The sequence below is a fragment of the Euprymna scolopes genome, chromosome 15, assembly GCF_053919585.1.
Source record: "Euprymna scolopes isolate OS-2025 chromosome 15, ASM5391958v1, whole genome shotgun sequence".
Lineage (NCBI taxonomy): Eukaryota > Metazoa > Mollusca > Cephalopoda > Sepiida > Sepiolidae > Euprymna > Euprymna scolopes.
The window spans coordinates 93327234-93346920 of record NC_136496.1 but is presented as its reverse complement, the minus strand read 5'-3'; the positions used below and the strand labels follow the sequence as shown (position 1 = coordinate 93346920).

At 39.6% G+C, this 19687-nt stretch overlaps 1 protein-coding gene and 1 pseudogene across 1 annotated transcript in view; one reads left to right on the top strand and one right to left on the bottom strand.

Moving 5' to 3' along the window:
* Nucleotides 1-254: 254 nt before the first annotated feature.
* Nucleotides 255-19687, top strand: part of LOC145293985 (enteropeptidase-like) — a 123778-nt gene continuing 104345 nt past the window's right edge. The window contains exons 1-4 of the mRNA XM_080140878.1: nucleotides 255-412; nucleotides 10515-10650; nucleotides 11072-11173; nucleotides 19035-19166. Of these exons, the coding sequence (XP_079997004.1) occupies nucleotides 10515-10650; nucleotides 11072-11173; nucleotides 19035-19166 (370 nt within the window). The 5' untranslated portion in view covers nucleotides 255-412. The remainder of the gene's footprint in view (nucleotides 413-10514; nucleotides 10651-11071; nucleotides 11174-19034; nucleotides 19167-19687) is intronic.
* LOC145294353 (U2 spliceosomal RNA) lies at nucleotides 3532-3669 on the bottom strand (annotated as a pseudogene).

Genomic DNA, 19687 nt, shown 5'->3' with positions numbered 1-19687 from the left:
ATAGAAAAGTGAGAGAGGGAGAGGGTTAATAAAAAAAAATATTCGATGCAGGAAATAAAAAAGAACGTAATTGGCATAATTGCAGAAGGACTTTTAATAAGAGATTTGTATTGATTGGTGGAAAAAGAGAAAAGGGGAGAGGGTAAGAAGATAGAGAGGGTAGAAGGAGGGAGGGCACAGGAGGGGGATAGAGATAAAATAAATGATAATAAGACGATGGAGAAGAAATATAAAAACATAAAAAAATAATTAAAAAAAAAAAGAGAGAAAGCTTCAAAATGAAAGACACGACTTCCGTAACAGAAAATCGTAAAAGTGTACGGAGTTGGAAAGGGTAGGGAATTTAGCTTATGCATAAAAAACTGAATGTTATTGCAGCAATCAGACACCCTCATGTAGACACATTTAAAAGGTAAGTTTGGATCCATTTTTCCTCCTTTTTGAAGAACCCTCACGAGTATGAAACTAAATAGTCTGCGTAGCTTAAAATACCATATATATATATATATATATATATATATATATATATATATATATATATATATATATATATATATATATATATATAATGAAATTGTCTCTGTGTGTGATTGTCTGTCTGTGTACGTTTCCCCTACCAAATTACTCTGCCAATTTTCAGTTTACAGACTGACTCAAGATTTGACATAAGGGTTATTGAGATCTTTTTAATCGGGGTTCGGCCAGAAATTTGATTGTTAAGCGGCAAAAGTTCAACAATTGACATTCAAAAACTCTATCAAACTCCTCCGCCAATTTTGGGTATAAACACTTGAAATTTTAAATGTAGGGTTCCTGGACATTTTACCATATATATATATATATATATATATATATATATATATATATATATATATATATATATATATATATATATAAAGTTATAAACAGTACATATAGCCCGAGCAAAGCTGGTCTAAACTGCTAGTATATCTATAAAACTGAAATCGTCTGTGTGTATACATTTCCCTACCAAACTACTCTGTCAATTTTCAGCACTCGAGATTTGATATAAGGGATACTGAGATTTGGGGAAAAAAATTTAATCGGTTTTCGGCCAGAAAATTGTATGTCAAGGTGTCAAACTTCAATGATTTGGCCTTTGAAAACTATACCAAACGCCGCCAATTTTGGATCTAAACACTTGAAATTTTAAATGTAGATTACTTTGACATGGATTAAACTTTTTAATTTGATTTGATCCTAAAACAATAAATGTTAAGAGTGTTGTATAGTTGTGGTCTTTTATTAAGGAGATAGGATGCGGACATTCATTTGATAGGGGAGAGAGAAGAGATATACATTTTTTTTTTCATTTTTGTTAACCTTTTTCTTCTAGGGGATGGGACATCCGACCAGATGTCTGACATTTATCCCTATTTAGTTAGTCCAACCAAGAGATCTTTTCAGGATTCTAGCCGTCCCTTACAGTGCAATCGTTTGCATTTCACTTGCACTTGGTTCACCGGGTATGCTTGTCGTGTACTTTTTAAAGTTCTTTTTCATAAGCCCAGTTGCTCCTATAATGACTGGTATAATTGGTTTCTTATTATATAGATTGTAGAGAGGAAGGTATCTGTTCTTAGGACACATTACTTATGATAGAGAGACACATTGTTCATTAATAAAGATGATGAGTGGGAACACAATGTTCATATGTATATACATTTGTTGTAGAAAGACGACACGAAGACGCAGTTACAAAATATGATGTGTTCTTTTATTACATTCTATCGGTCGCAATGATTATGACATCAAGGAATTCAAAGTTAACTACATGATTAAAACTTCCTCCCTCGCTTCCAAAGGGAGACCCTCCTCTGATTCGATCCGGGCTCGACTTCGTCTCTCTCTGTCTAATTTCACTAAAACTAGCAAACTATATTGAGAATTCATTTTCTGTGAATTACTGGTGTGACATATAAAAATTCCCCTGTAAAAATTATTATTATTTTATCTTTAAGATTTATATTTTTATTTATCAATTATTTTAATTATGATTATCATTTTGTTATTGTTGTTGTTATTATTATTATTTATGCACCCTTTTGTATTTGTTTTTATGTGTTGTTCTAAGGTGAAAGTTAGTTTTTGTACACATACACAGGCGGCAAAAAAAAAGTCCGCACTTGTAATTTTTTTCAAAAACTGATAATTTAAGCTTAATTTAATGTAACTGTTTATATAAACTATACCTCATTAGATTGGCATTTTATTCTTTTATAATTTTACCTGTTCATATTTGACTTTTAGTTGAAATATTCTAGTGTTCACGTCAATTTAAAAAAATAACTTCAAATTGAGGAGGCAAAAAGAAAGACCGCACAATAGAAAATTGTTATTTAAATGTAATTTAGGACATTAATGCAACACAAATACAATAGGAACACAATGAACTAGTTAATATTTAGTAGCATAAGCGTTCTGTAATTTTACAGCCTGCAATTTTTTGGGAATTTCTTGAATTAGACTGCAGCAATACTCCGGAGAAAGGGTATCCCACTTTTCTTTAATTTTTGTCCAAAGTTCTTCCAAATTTGGAATTTTATAATTGCGTAGCTGTTGTTCGATGTAATGTCATACATTTCTGATAGGATTGAGGTCTGGAGGTTGTGCAGGCCAATCCAAACACGGAATATCAAGCTCTTCCAGGAACCTCTTGACATTGCCAGCTGTGTGAATGGGAGCATTATCCTGTATGAAGATGGGATTATCATCCAAATTCCGACCAAACTCAGTCAACATATTAATGTACTTGGTCGAATTAATTCGACCTTACAAGCGAACTATAGGCCCGGGACCATCGGTACTAATAATGCCCAACACCAAAACTGAATCTCCACCACTTCTGCGTTGAAACTGAGCACCTTGGATTAAATTTTTTGTCTTTCCTCTGACGAACGTACTGCCTACCATCACTGCCTAGCCTATTGAACTTGCTTTCGTCACTAAAAAGCACTTTTGACCAACATGAATAGTCATAATCTTCATTGCATCTGATGAACAATACGATATTTGCAGAGGAATTTGGAAAGATTATTATAGAAACCGCGATATCTTTACATAAAGTTGTTGCGGTTTCTATAATACATAATGATTACTTTAATGATAATAATAAGGTCTTAATTTTAAAAAAGGCAATAGCTGCGACGACTGTTAGCTTATGTAAAACACTTTTGTTTTAAATCTTTAAGACCGTAACATTTTACTTGATATGTTTGTTATATTAACAAGGCCAATAGCCATTAGTCACGTGCTCTCGTGTAATGAATGAATGCGTGAATGTAGGGTTGACATGAAATTCTTAAAGATAAGCTAAAATGACCGAAAAATGGGCTGAAATGACTTAAATAAATAAAAAGTAAATGACTTAGAATGATTTTAATGAACTTAAGGATGGATTGAATGACCTTAAGAATGACTTGAATGCTTAAAAAATAACTGGAATCCTTCAAAAACAACTTGAATGATCTGGAGAATGACTTGAATGGCTTTGAGACTGACTGGTTGTAAAATGGGTGATAATTTTACATTAAATTAATACAGAAAAGTGATCCCCCACTATATATCACAACGTTACAAACATAAGTAGAGCATGTAGTAAGAACAGATACTACACTTTGATCTTGGCCAAAAAGCCAAGAAAAGGGTATTTATTTGCTCTCCCACCGAGCAAATTAGGCACAGGGCCGATTTTTAATGTGAGGAGTGAAGGGGAAATGGGGACCAACTCCCCGGGGAGTAGGGGAGCTGGATAGTGACAATTGGTATGAAGGGTTGCCCCTATATTGACCAAGGTCTTATATGTGGGGTTGGTATTTATTTGCTCTCCCAATCAGGCGACTCCAAAAAAACAGAACTGCATTGTATGTTGTTAAGTGGAAGTGCATTTCGGGCCAATCGCCAGGTCAGAGAGAACTCCGAATTATTCAGATGACTCGAACCTGGCGCCCAACTCCATGCGGAGCGAATCTCACTCTGCTGCCAACCCAAACGCAAGCATAGCGGGTTGTCAGCGGCACCCTTCACTAGATCCCTGTGGAGTTCCCTACGGGTAGCAGTCACAAGGTCACTAGACTGTGATATTCAGCACTCTTTCATGTAGGCAGATTCTCCCCGCGGCCTGCGATGGCTTTCGATAGAAGGGTCGAGAACAAGGCCGGGGAAGGCGGCAGTAACCACAGAGTGCCACGGTTGGTCATTTTGCATATAGTGACTCAGGAAGGCCAGCCTTTCAGCGTCTCAATGACACTTCAAGTCAGGCATTCCCAAGCCTCCCTCACACGGACATTGAAAACAGACCTGTCTACTCACCCAGTGTATTCCTCTGTCCCAAAGAAGCGAGGACAAGAGTTTGATGAGAGCTGTTAGGTGTTGAGCAGGTAGGGGAAGTACGGCCAGTCAGTAAAGGATGAGAGAAAAGACGTAAGTGGTGCACGCCTCAGCTCTACCCTTTAAGGAAAGTTTCCTAGGAAGCCACGAATTGACTGCAGCCTCCACCTTTGACCGTACCTCCAACCAATTTTTGTCAAGCTGGAAACCCAGTCCGAACCACATGCCGAGGATCCAAACTGGGCCATCCATCCAACTGAAGGGCACCGGGAGGTTGGCGTTGCCACACCAGATGCCCAACCACAGTCCTACCGACTTGCTGTGGTTTATCTTGGTCCCTGTAATTCTTTCATACCGAGCGAGCACCTCCGACATGATCTCGATGTCTCTGAAGCTCGACACAAAGACCGTGACATCATCAGCGAATGCGGATACCTTGGCGGCTGAGCCACCGGGTATTGCAATTTCGCGCAGGGCCAAATTTGCCTCCCCACGTCTCAGTTTACGGAGCAGGGGCTCCAAAGCCAGAAAATAGAGCAGGAGCGACAGCGGACAATCCTGAAAAACCGACTGAGAGATAACAAAGGGTTTCGAGTGCTTTCCGTTGACTTGCACGACGGCTGTGGGCTGTTGATACATCACGGAGATCCACTTACAGAAGTCCGGTTTCAAACTGGCGGCCTTTAAGACAGATGCCAAGAAACGATGGTCGACCCTATCAAAAGCTTTGGACTGATCTAAGTTGATCAGCACGGTTTCCGTGTCATCATCTATCCCTCCCTCTAGGATCGTGCATATCCGGTGCAAGTTGTTCTGAATCGATCTCCCCTTCACAGCGTAGTTCTGTTCCAGTTACACTAATTCGCCGATAACAACCTACAGCCGATTTGACAGGACCTTAGCCAAAGTCTTCAACTCAGTGTTTAGCAGAGTTATGGGCCTTTAATCGTCTAACTCTTCCCCACCATGCCCATCATCTTTCCTCAGCAATGTGATCACTCCCTTAGTGACTTGCCCCAGGATGAATCCCTGAGCAAACCAATGGTTGAACACATCTGTCAGAAGAGGCAGAAACATGGGCGACAGCCTCAAATACAGTTCGTATGGCAGATCATCGAGTCCCTGCGATCTGTTACAGCTGACCTGCTTCAGCACAGTAAAAACCTCCCGCTTCATCACCCGGCCCACGCAACTAGCCGCTCTAGCCGCCTCAAGGCGGGGAAAGTCAGCCAAATAGTCGCTAAACTCAACGACTGGAAGATCGGGCTGCTGCGTAAAATGCTCCTCAAAATGTTCTCGAAACTCCTCGCAGATCTCCCGAGTTGATTCAAGGGTGCGTCCATCCGGATATCTTACCTTTGCAATGTACTTGTCCGAGTCACACCTAAAAATTTCACAATGCGCATCAGTGTTGGAGTTGACTGCTTCATTGCCTATCTTTCTAAGCCTTGCTCTGACTACTTGACCTTCATAATGCTCACTATTCTCACGCAGAAGGTCCTGCTTAGCTAGTTCCTGACTAACCCTATCACCGTCCCCTGTAGCCCGAGCTAGTTTCTGCTCTAGTTTCTTCTTTGTCTTGGCCTTATCTAGTGCGAGGCACCGGGCATGCTTGATGGAGAAGATCCTAATTTTGGCTTTTAGACCTACCCACTACTTACTCCCAGTAACCGCCCCCACTAGTGCTTTTTGAATTAATTCTATTAGCTTCTCTTGGAAGTCTTGTATCTCCAGAAGGGAGATGTTTAACTTCCAGTGAGCCACTAACTTAGGCCTATTTCCTAGCTTCAGCCGGGCCATAACTATTTTATGGTCCATCTGGCCTAGCCAAGTGAACGTGGGACAAGAGAAGAAGTCTACTTCGCCTCTCCTAACTAACATCCTGTCCAAGTAAGTGTTTGGATAGGAGGAAACACTATTGGTCTATGTCCACATCTCCCGCCCTGGATGCTTGACCCGAAACCTGTCGACCAAACTGCATCTAGCCATCAGATCAGCCAGGCTGGACTCACACCTCTGTGATCCTCTAGCTTCGCCTCCTACCTTATCTATCTCGGGGTCTAAGATGGCATTCCAATCCCCCATTAGAACTACTCGCTTCTGACAATCTACAAACGTGTTGAGCTGACTGAAGAATGAGACCCTCTCACAAGCGGTGCTGGGTGCATGAACTGCAATCAACCAAAACACAGAATCTTTTACGGCAACATCTTCCATGACCAGCCTGCCCTCCGCATCCTTATGGACAACGTCGACCGAGGAGACTCCCTTCCCCCGTGGGCTGCCATATGCTGAGAAAACCTCAAAATCTCGGACCAGCACCTGACAGTCTACAGAAGAAATGAAATGCGTTTCCTGAATCGCAGCCACATCCACTCCTAGGGACAAGAGGTTGTGCCGGAGGCGAACCGCCCAGCCCAATGATCTCAAGCACCTCGCATTCAGACTAGCCAAATTTAAAACCATTGTACCTACCTTAAGGTGTGTTACACTCAGCTCCGAAGTCAGCTGAGGAAAGGACACCGACGTTGTATGCAATGCTCAACGTGGTCAGGTTTTTTATGTCCTGACCTTCTCTCGCAATGCCGCCAACGTCCAAAGGGTGAGTCAATTTAAGGGCCCTATAGAGTGGTGGATGAACCAACACTGGGACTCTTCCCTTGCATTGTTTTGCGAGTTCCTCAAGGGAAGAGTCATTTTTCTTAATCAGTTCAATTCCCGGAACAACCGCTTCAGCGGCCTCCTGCATTGTCCACACGTTGGTCTTGCAGGCCTCTGGAAGTTTGATGAAAGTTGTTAGCCGTGGGGCGTCCAGGAAATTAGAGGGGACATTAACGTCTTTTCCCCCTATCTGTTGGCAGTCCAGCAGAGGTTTAAATTTTTTTCTCTGCCGGTGTGGTAAGTTCGTTGCAACAGACAGGGGGTCTACAAAACAAAGTTCCTCCCTCGTTTCAAGGGCGAGGGTCCCTGTTGGAGTAAGTCCGTGAGTGAGAGAATCTGAAAGGTCTCTCCCCCTCCAGGGTTCATTCTTTTCTTTCTGGGGTGGCGGCTCGATTTGCATTGGTGTAGGGACGAGTGTCTGTGTGGTGCCTGGTGTTGGTGTTGGTGCAGTGTCTGGTGTTGGTGCAGTGTCTGGTGTTGGTGCGATGTCTGCTGTTGGTGTTGGTGTTAGTGCGGTGTCTAGTGTCGTGACAGTCTGTTTGGACACTGGTGCTGTCTCAGAAGTTGGAACCGCCTTTGGTGTCACTTGAGTAGGGGTTGACCTCTGAGAGCAGCTCTTGGCCATGTGACCCTGCTTTTGGCAGAACCAGCAGTGTGAACGATGGCCCTCCACCACCACCGTCATAGTTGCCTCCTTAAATGTCAGCTGTGCTGGTATCGTCTGGAAGCCTTCTTTTTTTAGCCTCATGGCCACAATGTAGCTGCCCAAGTGCATGCCAGTTTTCGACCGTACTGGGGTTATTTTTTCCACCTCGCCGAACTGTGTGAAGAAGGATCCCAGGATTTCTGCTGGTATTTGCATAGGTACATTGAATACCTGCACCCGGTCCTTGTCCTGCCCTGGTATTCGGGATTTAGTTTTATTCTCCCATGCTTAATTTCTTGTAGGGAGAGTCTCTCCGCATCTTCCTTGGTGGGTAGGAGGATGTCTCAGATGGCGTAACTCCTCTGGTACAGTTATAGTACCGGGATGTTTAGCTTGTCTTCCTTTTTCATCCCTAGGAGGTGGTTTTCCGGTATATCGGAGATGATGAGGGAGAGGACTCTGCCTTCGATTGCCTCCCAGGCGCCTGACACTTGTTTAATTTCTGCCCCCTCTATGTATTGTCTGTACTTGGTCAAGTACAAGTTTCTATACTCTTGAGGAGACAGTTGCTTCTCTATAGTCTTCTCCCATGCAGACCCTCTTGTTGGTGTTGGATCTTTGGTGGGGTTGGACTGTTTTTGCTGTTCCTTTGCGGAAGGGTTGCTATTTTATGGGGACATTTCCCTTTCCACTTTCCTTTGGCACCGATTCTCCTTGCTTGATGCTTCTTCCAGAAAGAGCCTCCCTTTTTGGGGAGTCGGCCTCTTGGGGAGCATTGTCCCCTTTATTGTCCTTGGGAGCTTTTGCCTCTTTTGTTTTGGTGAGGTCCAGGCAGTATGCCCTCTCGTTTTCTTGATTTTCTCCCCTTTTGGGAGAGAAGTCTTCCTGGGGAGCATTGCCCCCTTTGTCGTCCTTTGGAGCTACTACCTCTTGATTTTTGTTGTTAGAGCGGGATGCCCCGTCCAACATTGTTTTTTCTCCCCTTTGGGGGGAGTCAGCCTCTTGGGGAGCTGCTGGTGAGTTTTCCCCCTTCTGGGGGGCGTCACGCGATTCATTTTCCGGGTGGTATACCCTGTTGCTTGTTGGTGTTTTTGCTCCACCCGTTGGAGAGTCGTCCTCTTGGGGATCAGTTGGCTGGGAGTATCTGTATTGGTGGCCCCTGGGCTGGAGGTGTCCATTTTTAAAAAGCTCTCTTTGTGTTTGGAAATCGCGAAAATGAGTGAAATGAAGTCGGCGTCCAAAGTAGGGAGCCGACTTTGGCGCCAAAAAGAAGTGGCGCAAAAGGCGGCAAGAGGGGGGATAGAGGGGAGATAGAACTGAGAGAGGGAGTGGGAAGTATGTGGAGGGAAGAGAGAAAGTGTTTCCGACCCTCCCTCGCGGGAAGGTCGTAAATTATCAGCTCGGATCCCCCCGGGAGGGGAGAGAGCAGAGAAAGACAGACAAAGTGAGGGTGCAGACAGAACGCTACCGAAAAAGCTCGTCAGGTGTTCCGAGCACGAGAATGTGTCGCCAGAACAGCACTTCCTCGCACGGTGTATGTATCAAAGAACAGATACTACACTTTGAGGTATTTATTTGCTCCCCCACTGAGCAAATTAGGCACAAAGCCGATTTTTAATGAAGGGGAAATGGGGACCAACTCCCCGGGGAGTAGGGGAGCTGGATAGTGACAATTGGTATGAAGGATTGCCCCTACATTGACCAAGGTCTTATATGTGGGGTCGCCCCCACATATGGTCTTTGCTTGCAGTATCTGCCGGAACAGATATTACCCTTTGATCTTGGCCAAAAGGCCAAGAAAAGCTTAAAAAGATAAGAACAGCATCTATTAAGAACAGACCTTTGATCTTAACCAAAAAGGCCAAGCACAAGAGTGTTACGGACAGATGACAGACCGACCGACAAACTAACCGCCCGACGGACTGACGGACCGACGGACTGACTTATAGAGTCGCTTGCACGAGACTAAAAATCATTGCGAAGAGGACATTGCAAAGACTGCTGCAAAGAAGGTGGGTTCCCTCTATCGAGCTAGAAAACTACTCACACCTGATAGTATCATGTACTATAAGGCCACCATGCATGGAGTATTGTTGCCACAACTGGGCCGGTGCATATACCACTAGCCTCTCCCTCTTGAATAGAGTCCAAAAAAGAGTTTTCAATCTAATAGGTCCCACTTTATCAACTAAGCTCCAACTCCTGTCCCATCGCCGCAATGTTGCATCTCTGTGCCTGTTTTACAAATATTTTAATGGAATGTGCTGTGATGAACTCGTTGCATTTGTGTCCCCTCGACGTACAAATCTCGATAAACCTGTTTATCAACAAAATCTCACCTCTTCAGTCTTGAGGTCCCTAAGTGCCAGAGAGCTTCTAAACTAATAGTTTCTTCCCTCGAACAGCTACATTTTGGAATATCCTTCCTGCTATCTGAATTTACTGATATGCGGAAGTCTAAATGTAAAATAAAACCAATCTTTCTTATGCATGTCTCAAATGGTCCCATATAGTAGCCCCTTTAGGTCTAAATGGCAAAATTTATTAAACGCAACTAAATTATTAGATGAAATCTAATTTAAGATTCTTACATTTTTGACCGGCGCGTCGAACTTAGGGATGTTGTTGTTGATGATGATGATGATGATGATGATGATGATGATGTTGATGATGATGATGATGATGATGATGATGATGATGATGATGATGATGATGATGATTTCGTCCTCATAATCGTCAACTCCATTCCAACATTTCAACATAGGAAAAAATATACCATCAAATACAGCAGAATTATCTAATTATTTATTTATCTGTAACTTTTGTTTGTTTATTTTTTTCCTTTTTCTTTTTCCAGATGTCTGCACTGCGTGTCAGAGAAAAATTCGGCTGGTTCGTCTGCATCACTTTGCTTATAATTCTGTCTTGCCGCGGAGTTCAATCTCAAAAGGATGAGGAAGAACCTGAACCTGAACCTGCTTTTAATATTCCAGGTAAGTTGATGCTTATGAAATAAAAAAAAAAAAATTTCTATGTTAGGGGAGGGTTAATTTTAGTAAAAGTAAAAATATTGATCTTCGGAGTTTTCATGCCATTAAATATAACGTTATATTCAACATAGATGACTAACAATATCTAATGATTTAAGAAATCTTAATATTCTGTGATTGTATGTAATTAATTAAGTTAACATTATCAATGAGAAAAACAGATGTTTACTGTTATGGTCGATAATGAATGCTATATCTTGTTTAATTTAGTTTTATTACGAGAGGTAAAAGCCGTGCATAGTAATCCAGATATCTCCGATATTTGTCATCTGTTAATTAGTTTAGGTGTTAATCCAGATGTTTGTGCTGCGTGTCAGAAAATAGTTCGGCTGGTTAACTTTGTTTGTTATTCTATTTTTTTAAGGAGTTCAATATTTAATGAATGAAAATGGACTTGAAACTCAACATCTCTTATCTGGAAAAGATGGGGAAGAACCTGAACCTGATGCTGCTTCTAATATTCCAGGTAAGTTAATGTTTACAATTTTTTTGTTTGCTTGTTTTTTGGATCGAGGGAAATTTTAGTTAAAAAAACTGTTGAATTTCGGAATTCTCATAAATGTAAAATACTGATATTCAACACAGATAATTAGGAATATACAATAGCGTCCAAAAGTTATGAAACGGTCGATCATTTTTTTAATGACTTCAAACTTCATCTATGAAAATGGAAAAACAATTTTTTTGTGAATTTTCTAATGTTTAATAATCGTAGTTAAATAATTTTTTTATTTTTTATTTTCTATTTTGAATACATAATCAATTCTCTGTACATTCGGGCATTAACTTTTCCATGAATCCTCACAAGCGGGCCAGTTCCTTTTGAAGATATAATGCCCCATACCATTATACTGCCCCCTCCAAATTTTACTGTACTTTTAACGAACTAAGGGAACAGTCTTTTTTCATTTTTTCTGACATGTGGTCTTTTGTCTGATCCGAAAAGATTGAATTTAGATTCATCACTAAAATGAACCTTTTCCCATTTTTTCTTCCCAAAATAAATGTTTTTCGGCAAATAACAATCTGCCCTTTTTATTTTTGATAGAAATTAAAGGCTTTGAGCATGGACTTCTGGAAAATAATCCAACTTCGTTTAATTTTCATAAGATCGTTTGTCGGGAAATTTTTTGTCCAGTTTCGCGTGTAAAATCCCGCGACATCGAAGCCGCAGTTTTAAAACAACCAGAACGAGATGATCGACTGATTTTTCTATCCTCCCTCTTAGTTGTTATTCGTTCAATATTTTATCAATCTTCCTTATGGACTTTTTTCATCATAATGGCCACAAATAAGCTGTTTTTCTTGTATAGATAGCTTTTCTCGAATATTCGGAGTCGACATTTTGTTAAGTTTTTATTAACATTGCTAAAGTTTGTATGAATTTTCCGCGTTCCTTAATTTTTGTAATTAAATTCTGTAATTTAATCAAATTTATTTATATGTAAAAAAAAAAACAACTAATATGTATTCAAAATCAAAAATAAAACAACATTTTTGTTTAACTATCATTATCAAACATTGGAAAATTCACCAAAACTATTTTGTTCCTTTTTCATAAATAAAGTTAGAAACTATTAAAAAAATGGTCGACCGTTTAACTTTTGGACGCTACTGTAGAAAAAGTAAAGAAATCGTATTAGGCAATGTTGGTTCGTAATAACATTGGTAATTTTTCTAAAGTTAGTATTATCAACGGATGTATATATATATATATATATATATATATATATATATATATATATATATATATATATATATATATATATATATATTATGGTTTTATGCGTATCAGAGAAAAATCGGTAATGTTGCATAAAACGAGACCCTAAGTTTCAAATATGGCGGCAGGTCTGTCAATTGAAGTATGGACTCACAAAATTGATACAATACTTTCGCTATTCTTCGAAACTGCTTACTTATATATTTGGGTAAAATATTAAGATTTTTTTTTTGTTGATATATTTTTCTAGCATATTTACGTTTTTTTTATATATAGTTACGTTTTGTATTATTATTCATCGGACTACTGTTCTCATTTTGAGTGTGATTTTCACAACGTTTCGGTCGATATAACCTCTGATCTTCTTCAGATGTATCTTGTTGAACTCTGGAATGTTTCTGTCGAACTCGGGAATTTGGACGGAATTTCGAGCGGAACCTTTTATCTACTTCACGGGGGTAGCGTGCTCTTGTTCCGTCAGCCATGACTGGATAGAGGTCCTAAGTAATTCGCAAATGTATATTTCGGTCGCCCACACTGAGGATTGAACCTTCAACCTTCAGGAGAATATCACTTTTACAATTGATTGTTCTCCCGCCATAAGCTATGATCTTATCTTCTTTTCTGTCTTTCCTTTTTCTTCCTTTTTTCGTTTACAACTGTTTTTTTTTCTTTTTTCTTTTTCTACGCCTGTTGTTCGGCTCACCGCTACTACTTCCAGTGTCTGTTTCCGGGTGCATTTAGCTTGCATCTCACTGCACCTTTGAGCGTCTCTTATGTGTACTCTATTATGAACATCGCCAATTTAAAAAATATTATTTTTATAGTTAACTATAATTTAGGTTTATTTTTTTCACGATGAGTTTTTTTATGAATATACTTATACTGCTACCTAAATTTCTCTTTAAGATGAGTATCGTTTTTTTTCTCTGAATGAGTATAGTGACAAAATAACTTTCATTCAACGTCATAGACTCTGGTAACTGCCAAGGAGGTGGTGGCTCATTTGAAGAGGTTTGGGTTGGTGGCCAAAGCGCCAGAAAAATTAGACGGAGGGGCTGCTTTGGGGCTAAGGCTGAAACGAGGTGCATCGAGCAGCCCAGAGTTTCGAAGGGGGGGACGAGATCCCGCAACTGAAGCAAAAGCTCAAGAGACGGGAACTTGTTTCCATATGCGGGAAGTTGATCGGACATTACCCCGTTGCTGGCTGGCTTAGATCAGCATGCAGCTACATAAAGAGGTATGCAAAAGGAAGAGGATGGGATGATAAAGTGGGAGGAAGAACGGTTGCCATGATGGAAGAGCTCCTGAAAGAAGCAAAACGGCAAGACCCAGTCTGGGGAACCTGGAACGTACCGCGAACATTGGATGGAGTCGTGTGGTATGATGCAAGCAGCATTGAAACAGGGGTCGTATGGAAGTTGGAGGAGTGGTTGCAGAAGATGCGGCCTGGTTAAGGAAGAAGAATGACGTCAGCCACATGAATGTAGCGGAATTAGATGCAATAATCAAAGGGGTCAATCTGGCCTTGAAATGGGGACTGCGTGACATCTGCATCAAAACAGGCTCTGCCACGGTGTTTGCTTGGCTAAAGTCCCTCATTTCAAGCGAAAAAAGGATAAAAACGAAAGGGGGAGCAGAGATGTTAGTGAAGCGCAGGCTTGGGATTATAGCTTAGCTGATGCAGGAGTTTTGTTTGAAGCTTCCCGTAGACATGGTAGCTTCTGAGAAGAACCGAGCAGATGCACTCACGAGAGTGAAGAAGAGCTGGCTTATGCCAAAGAAAGATGTTGCTGCTGCATCGGATCTAGATGATGTTGGCGTGCGAGATTGCACAATCTGCATCATATGGGGGTAGAGAGGACGTGGTACTTGGTGAAGAAAGTTGACCCAAGTGTCACCAAGGAGCAAGTGAGGCGAGTGGTCAGGACATGCGACAGATGTCAGTCGATTGATCCTGCTCCAAGCACGCATGAAGCTGGTCAATTAGGGGTGAGTGGGACCTGGGAGAGACTGGCATGCGATATCACCCATTACAGGGGTGGACTATACCTGATCATGATTGACTACGGGCCCGGGCGATTTGCCCTATGGAAGAAGCTACGTGGAGGAACAGGCAATGAAACTACAAACAAAACGAACTTCATTTTTCGGTGCTGCAGAGATTCCAGATCTGGCAGGAGAGTGGGTGCAACAGGAGTGGAGATTCTACTTTCTCGGATTTATTCTCTTTTGTGTGTTTGAGGTGACCCCCCCCCGGGAGGCGCACTGCAGTTTAAGGACCGTGCCACCCCCTGTTTTTTATAAAGATAGTATAGTAACTAACTTCTCTCCTCTTTTAATGTATTGCATATTTACGTAGTTCCTTTACCGACTTATATAGAGATGTTGATTTTTTTTTTGCTCGTTTATTCGCTAGGTAGTCTAAAGGATGATGTATGGTTACGAACCTTCCTTAAATCTGCATTCTCTGGACCAAATGTTCTATTTTTTTCAATAAACTCGCATTCATATTCGATGTCCGAAATAATCCATTTACGTTCTAAGAGGCATTCCTCAGTTTTTCTAGTTACACAGTTCTGATTTATATTTTATCTATTTTGCATTATTTGAACCTATTATAAGCTAAATTAATCAATGTTGACGAAGATAATTTCACGATGAGTTTTTTTATGAATATACTTATACTGCTATCTAAATTTCTCTTTAAGATGAGTATCGTTTTTTTCTCTGAATGAGTATAGTGACAAAATAACTTTCATTCAACGTCACAGACGCCCAACATATTTTTAATATAAGCATTTGTGTTTTTTTTATTCGAAAAAGAAAGCATACGATGAATAATGCAGATAGATTGTAGAAGCTATCACGTTGTTTAATTGTGTTAGGATTATTAATGGATGCTGATTCAATACATCTACAAGGGGCGTGCAATAACAATTCCCCTGACCCACTTCCCATAGAAGTAGAGCAACGAAACTTGGCACAGTTATTATTCTTTCTCTACAAAGGAACCACCCAGAGTTATGCATTTCTCCCATCGTTTGATGCAGCTCTGGGATCGTTTTTGTAGAACACCCCAGGTTGGTCCTCCAACCACGACGTGACTTCAGAAATCAAGGCTGCATCATCTGGGAAATGCTTTGATTTTAATAGCTTCCCTTAATTTCCTCAAAAGTGAAGCTTAATAGGCTCCTGTAATTGTGGTACCCTTTGCCGGGAAATCTGTCATCGCTACTCCGTCCTGGTCCCAGAAGACTGTGAGCATGACCTTGCCAATGGAGGGCTGCACCCTTGCCTTCTTTGGAGGTGGTGAGTCCAAGTGCTTCCACTGCATTGACTGGGCTTTGGTCTCTGGATCATAGTGATGGACCCAGGTTTCATCCTGTGTAATCAGTCTTTTGAAAAACTTTGACTCATCTTCTGAGCCCATCACCAAATTCATCCTCGAGCACTCTGCGCGTTCTCGCTTTGGAATGGTGTGAGCAACCTGGGAATCCATCTGGCAAACACCTTATGCATATGCAAATGGTCATGAATGATAGTTTCCACAGACTCTATACTAATCTTGACATCTTGGGCTATTTGGCGAATAGAATGCGCCGATCTTCCAAAATGGCAGCCTCAACTTGACGGACAGATGCCTCATCAATGGCAGAAGGGGAGCAACCAGGTCTGGGAGCTGTTTCCACAGACTTCGGGCCATGTTTGAATCCACGATGCCAGCGTTTTACAAGGTCAAATGATGGGACATTATAACCATAATGCTCGACATTCAACAGGCTCCATTTCACACCTGACCCAGTTCAAATACCTGTAAAACAGAAACCACAATTAGTTCAGAGCTGTAATTTGCCACATAACCCGTAGAGATATAAATCATTGCACATGCAAAATTTCAGCCAGATCAGACAACTGGAAGTGGGTCAGGGGCATTACTTATTGCACGCCCCTCGTATTATTTATTTGGAATAACGAGTCTTACTTGTTTAATGTTAAAGGAATGTTCATATTGTATTATATGAGAGACTAGTGCATTTAAAGAATAGCAATTTTTATGTCGTTTTATGCTGTCTCCAGTCTTTTCTGAATTTCGCACTCTATTAGAGTATTATTGCTTCTGGAAAATTTCAACTTGATTACAGAGTCGAATAAAAATTACAATATTCCTCGCATTTCACTTTAAATGCATAAAAGTCCTACTAATTTTTCCAGAAGCAATAAACAAAGCTCCTATGCATCAAACACGTTTATTATAAACAGATGTCGATTTCTAACTACCAACATAAAGCATATAATTATTTACAACGTTCTAAATAAACTAGGAATTCCAACAACACTGACTACACCACAAACCATAATGTTGGATATGGACATGTGGCGACGCACATTTGAAATCAGAGGTATGCACACACGCACATTCGAGATGACTTTTGATCTACATTTTGGTGTCATATAAAAATGAGCAAAATTGTCATTATTATGAAAACAAAGACCTGTTTACATTTCAGGTCAGGGTTTATAAATGTTGCAATACAAAATAGAAACGAAGAATGTAATGTCTTAATATTTACATTCTCAAGAATGTGGATTGACGTTTATATAAGAGATAACACAAACAACAAAAGACAGAAGCGAGCAGACACAGCGACGAGCGTGTTTGACGTGTTTACCATCTCTGTCGGCGTGCCACACACCAACCAACCCTATACAATTAACCTATCTTTATGTCAATGGGCAAAAGGCGTAATTGTGTAGCATAGCGGGAAACGCATAATGGGGAGGAGACATAGAGCGGGTTACACAGCGACGGCGATGAGATGATTAGATGGAGGAGTTCACATTTTTAATAGTATGCTGATATATGTGTGAGGAGATGTGTAATAGGCAGTTCTTTTCTACACAGAGGAAGGGAGACATATATTATAGATGAGGGAGTACAGTTAACACTTTGGAAGGTGTTTTATATAAAGTTCAATATTGAAGATGATGGGACAGCGTAATGTTATGTAATAACAGAAGACATCACATTACCTGGTTGAAATGACGATGAAAACAAAGGCTTACAACAATTACGAAGACATGTATTTCCATCTGGTGATGATAATGATGAGAATTCGATGCCATGTTATATTTCTACATTTTATCCCAATCTACTTGCAAACCTAAGTTTGTTGAACAGTTATTTCTACTATAATCGACAATTCACTACATTCCTGGAATCGCATCTAAATAGCAATATGTATTTATTTTCACTTTTGATCACTATGTCTGATTCCAGCTTTCTCTTTTAATAAATATAATTTTCGATCCTAATTACTTAATTTATTTAAATACCGGGAGCTGCCCCCTTCAATGTACAACAATTTTAAATAAAATTTATATGTTGATAAATTCGTCTCCGTGTTGATTTTATAAAATAACCTCAAAAGAATTGTCAGGTGCATATATGATTTTAGCAAGCATTTGAAAAGTGCAAGCTAGAAAATTATATATATATATATATATATATATATATATATATATATATATATATTCAACAACGCAGCAATAAGACAAACACTAAAAACAATAAAACATTTACATAAAACGTTTTTATCGTTTACATATTAAATCTTGAACTTACGAAGAGGCTGGATGAACATAAAAGAAATATAAAAATAACAATTTCACATATACACTATTCTTTAATATATTACAACATGGGAATTTCCTTAATTTTACATATGTAGACGTATTAATATCATTCTAAATAAATATCGCCAGGATTTCTTGAATCAGTACGCATTATAAACTCGGGCATTATCATACACAGTGAATTGTACAATTTATCTCCCTTGATCAGCGAAACATCAACATTAGATCCAAGTTTACTATTTTTATACGATTAAGTTGATGAGAAAGTTTTACGGAATTTTTACTTTTGATTTCAAATGATGTACTTTAAAATAAGTTTTCGTTATAAAACCTTTACTTTATATATCAATTTAAAGGGCGTTTTTCGCTCTATCTATTCGTTTAAATTACAATCGTTTCAAAAGAATAATTCCAATTCGATGATTGATTCGCGTGATTTTATTTGGTCCAGCACGCATTTTAAAACCATTAAGTTATTGAAATCGAATGAAGATACTCATATATGTAAACCGGACAAAGGTGCTAGTGTTACTAACAATTTAATTCGTCTTTTTGCATTTTTTGATACCGAACGATTAACTCCTGGTGAGTTTCTTGATGAAAGAGGCCCCTAGGGTTTGTTCGTATATTATTTTCAAAGCGATATATATATATATATATATATATATATATATATATATAGAGAGAGAGAGAGAGAGAGAGGACAGAGAGAGAGATAGGAAGGGAGGAGGAGAGCGAAAAAAAAACAAACACAGTAAACTATTTTGAATAAATTCCAACTGAAATTCGCCATCGTCGTATACTTTTCATTGTTTTTGTAGGCAATGATTACTTTTCAATGTTTACACCGAACACACGCGCGTGCGCATGCACACACGCACACAGGTAACTCGTTGGAATCTTCCCGGGAAGAAAGAAGTAAAATACGTAACGAAATAAAAAAAAATTGCTTTCTTTCTAATTTCAGCTGCTTCAATTACATGTGATGTAGAAGACCGGTATACGTGTGGTTATAAGTCTGAACCAGGAACGTGGACATTCACTGAAGGAATGTATGAAAAGTTTCCGCATGCTGACCATTCCGTCGGACTCTATGCAGGTAAGAAAAAGAAAAGCTACCTATTTCTATGCGTGCTCTCCCATATACTGCAACAATAGTAAAAGCCGTGGGATTTGGAAGAAAGATCTGTCATCATCGACAGGTTTTGTCTTAGTAGCCAACATTTTGATTTGGCATGTTGTTAATGTTTGGTATGTTGTTAATGTTTGGTATGTTGTTAATGTTTAGTATGTTGTTAATGTTTGGCATGTTATTAATGTTTGGCATGTTGTTAATGTTTGGTATGTTGTTAATGTTTGGCATGTTGTTAATGTTTGGTATGTTGTTAATGTTTGGTATGTTATTAATGTTTGGCATGTTGTTAATGTTTGGCATGTTGTTAATGTTTAGTATGTTGTTAATGTTTGGCATGTTGTTAATGTTTGGTATGTTATTAATGTTTGACATGTTGTTAATGTTTGGCATGTTGTTAATGTTTGGTATGTTATTAATGTTTGACATGTTGTTAATGTTTGGCATGTTGTTAATGTTTGGCATGTTGTTAATGTTTGGTATGTTTT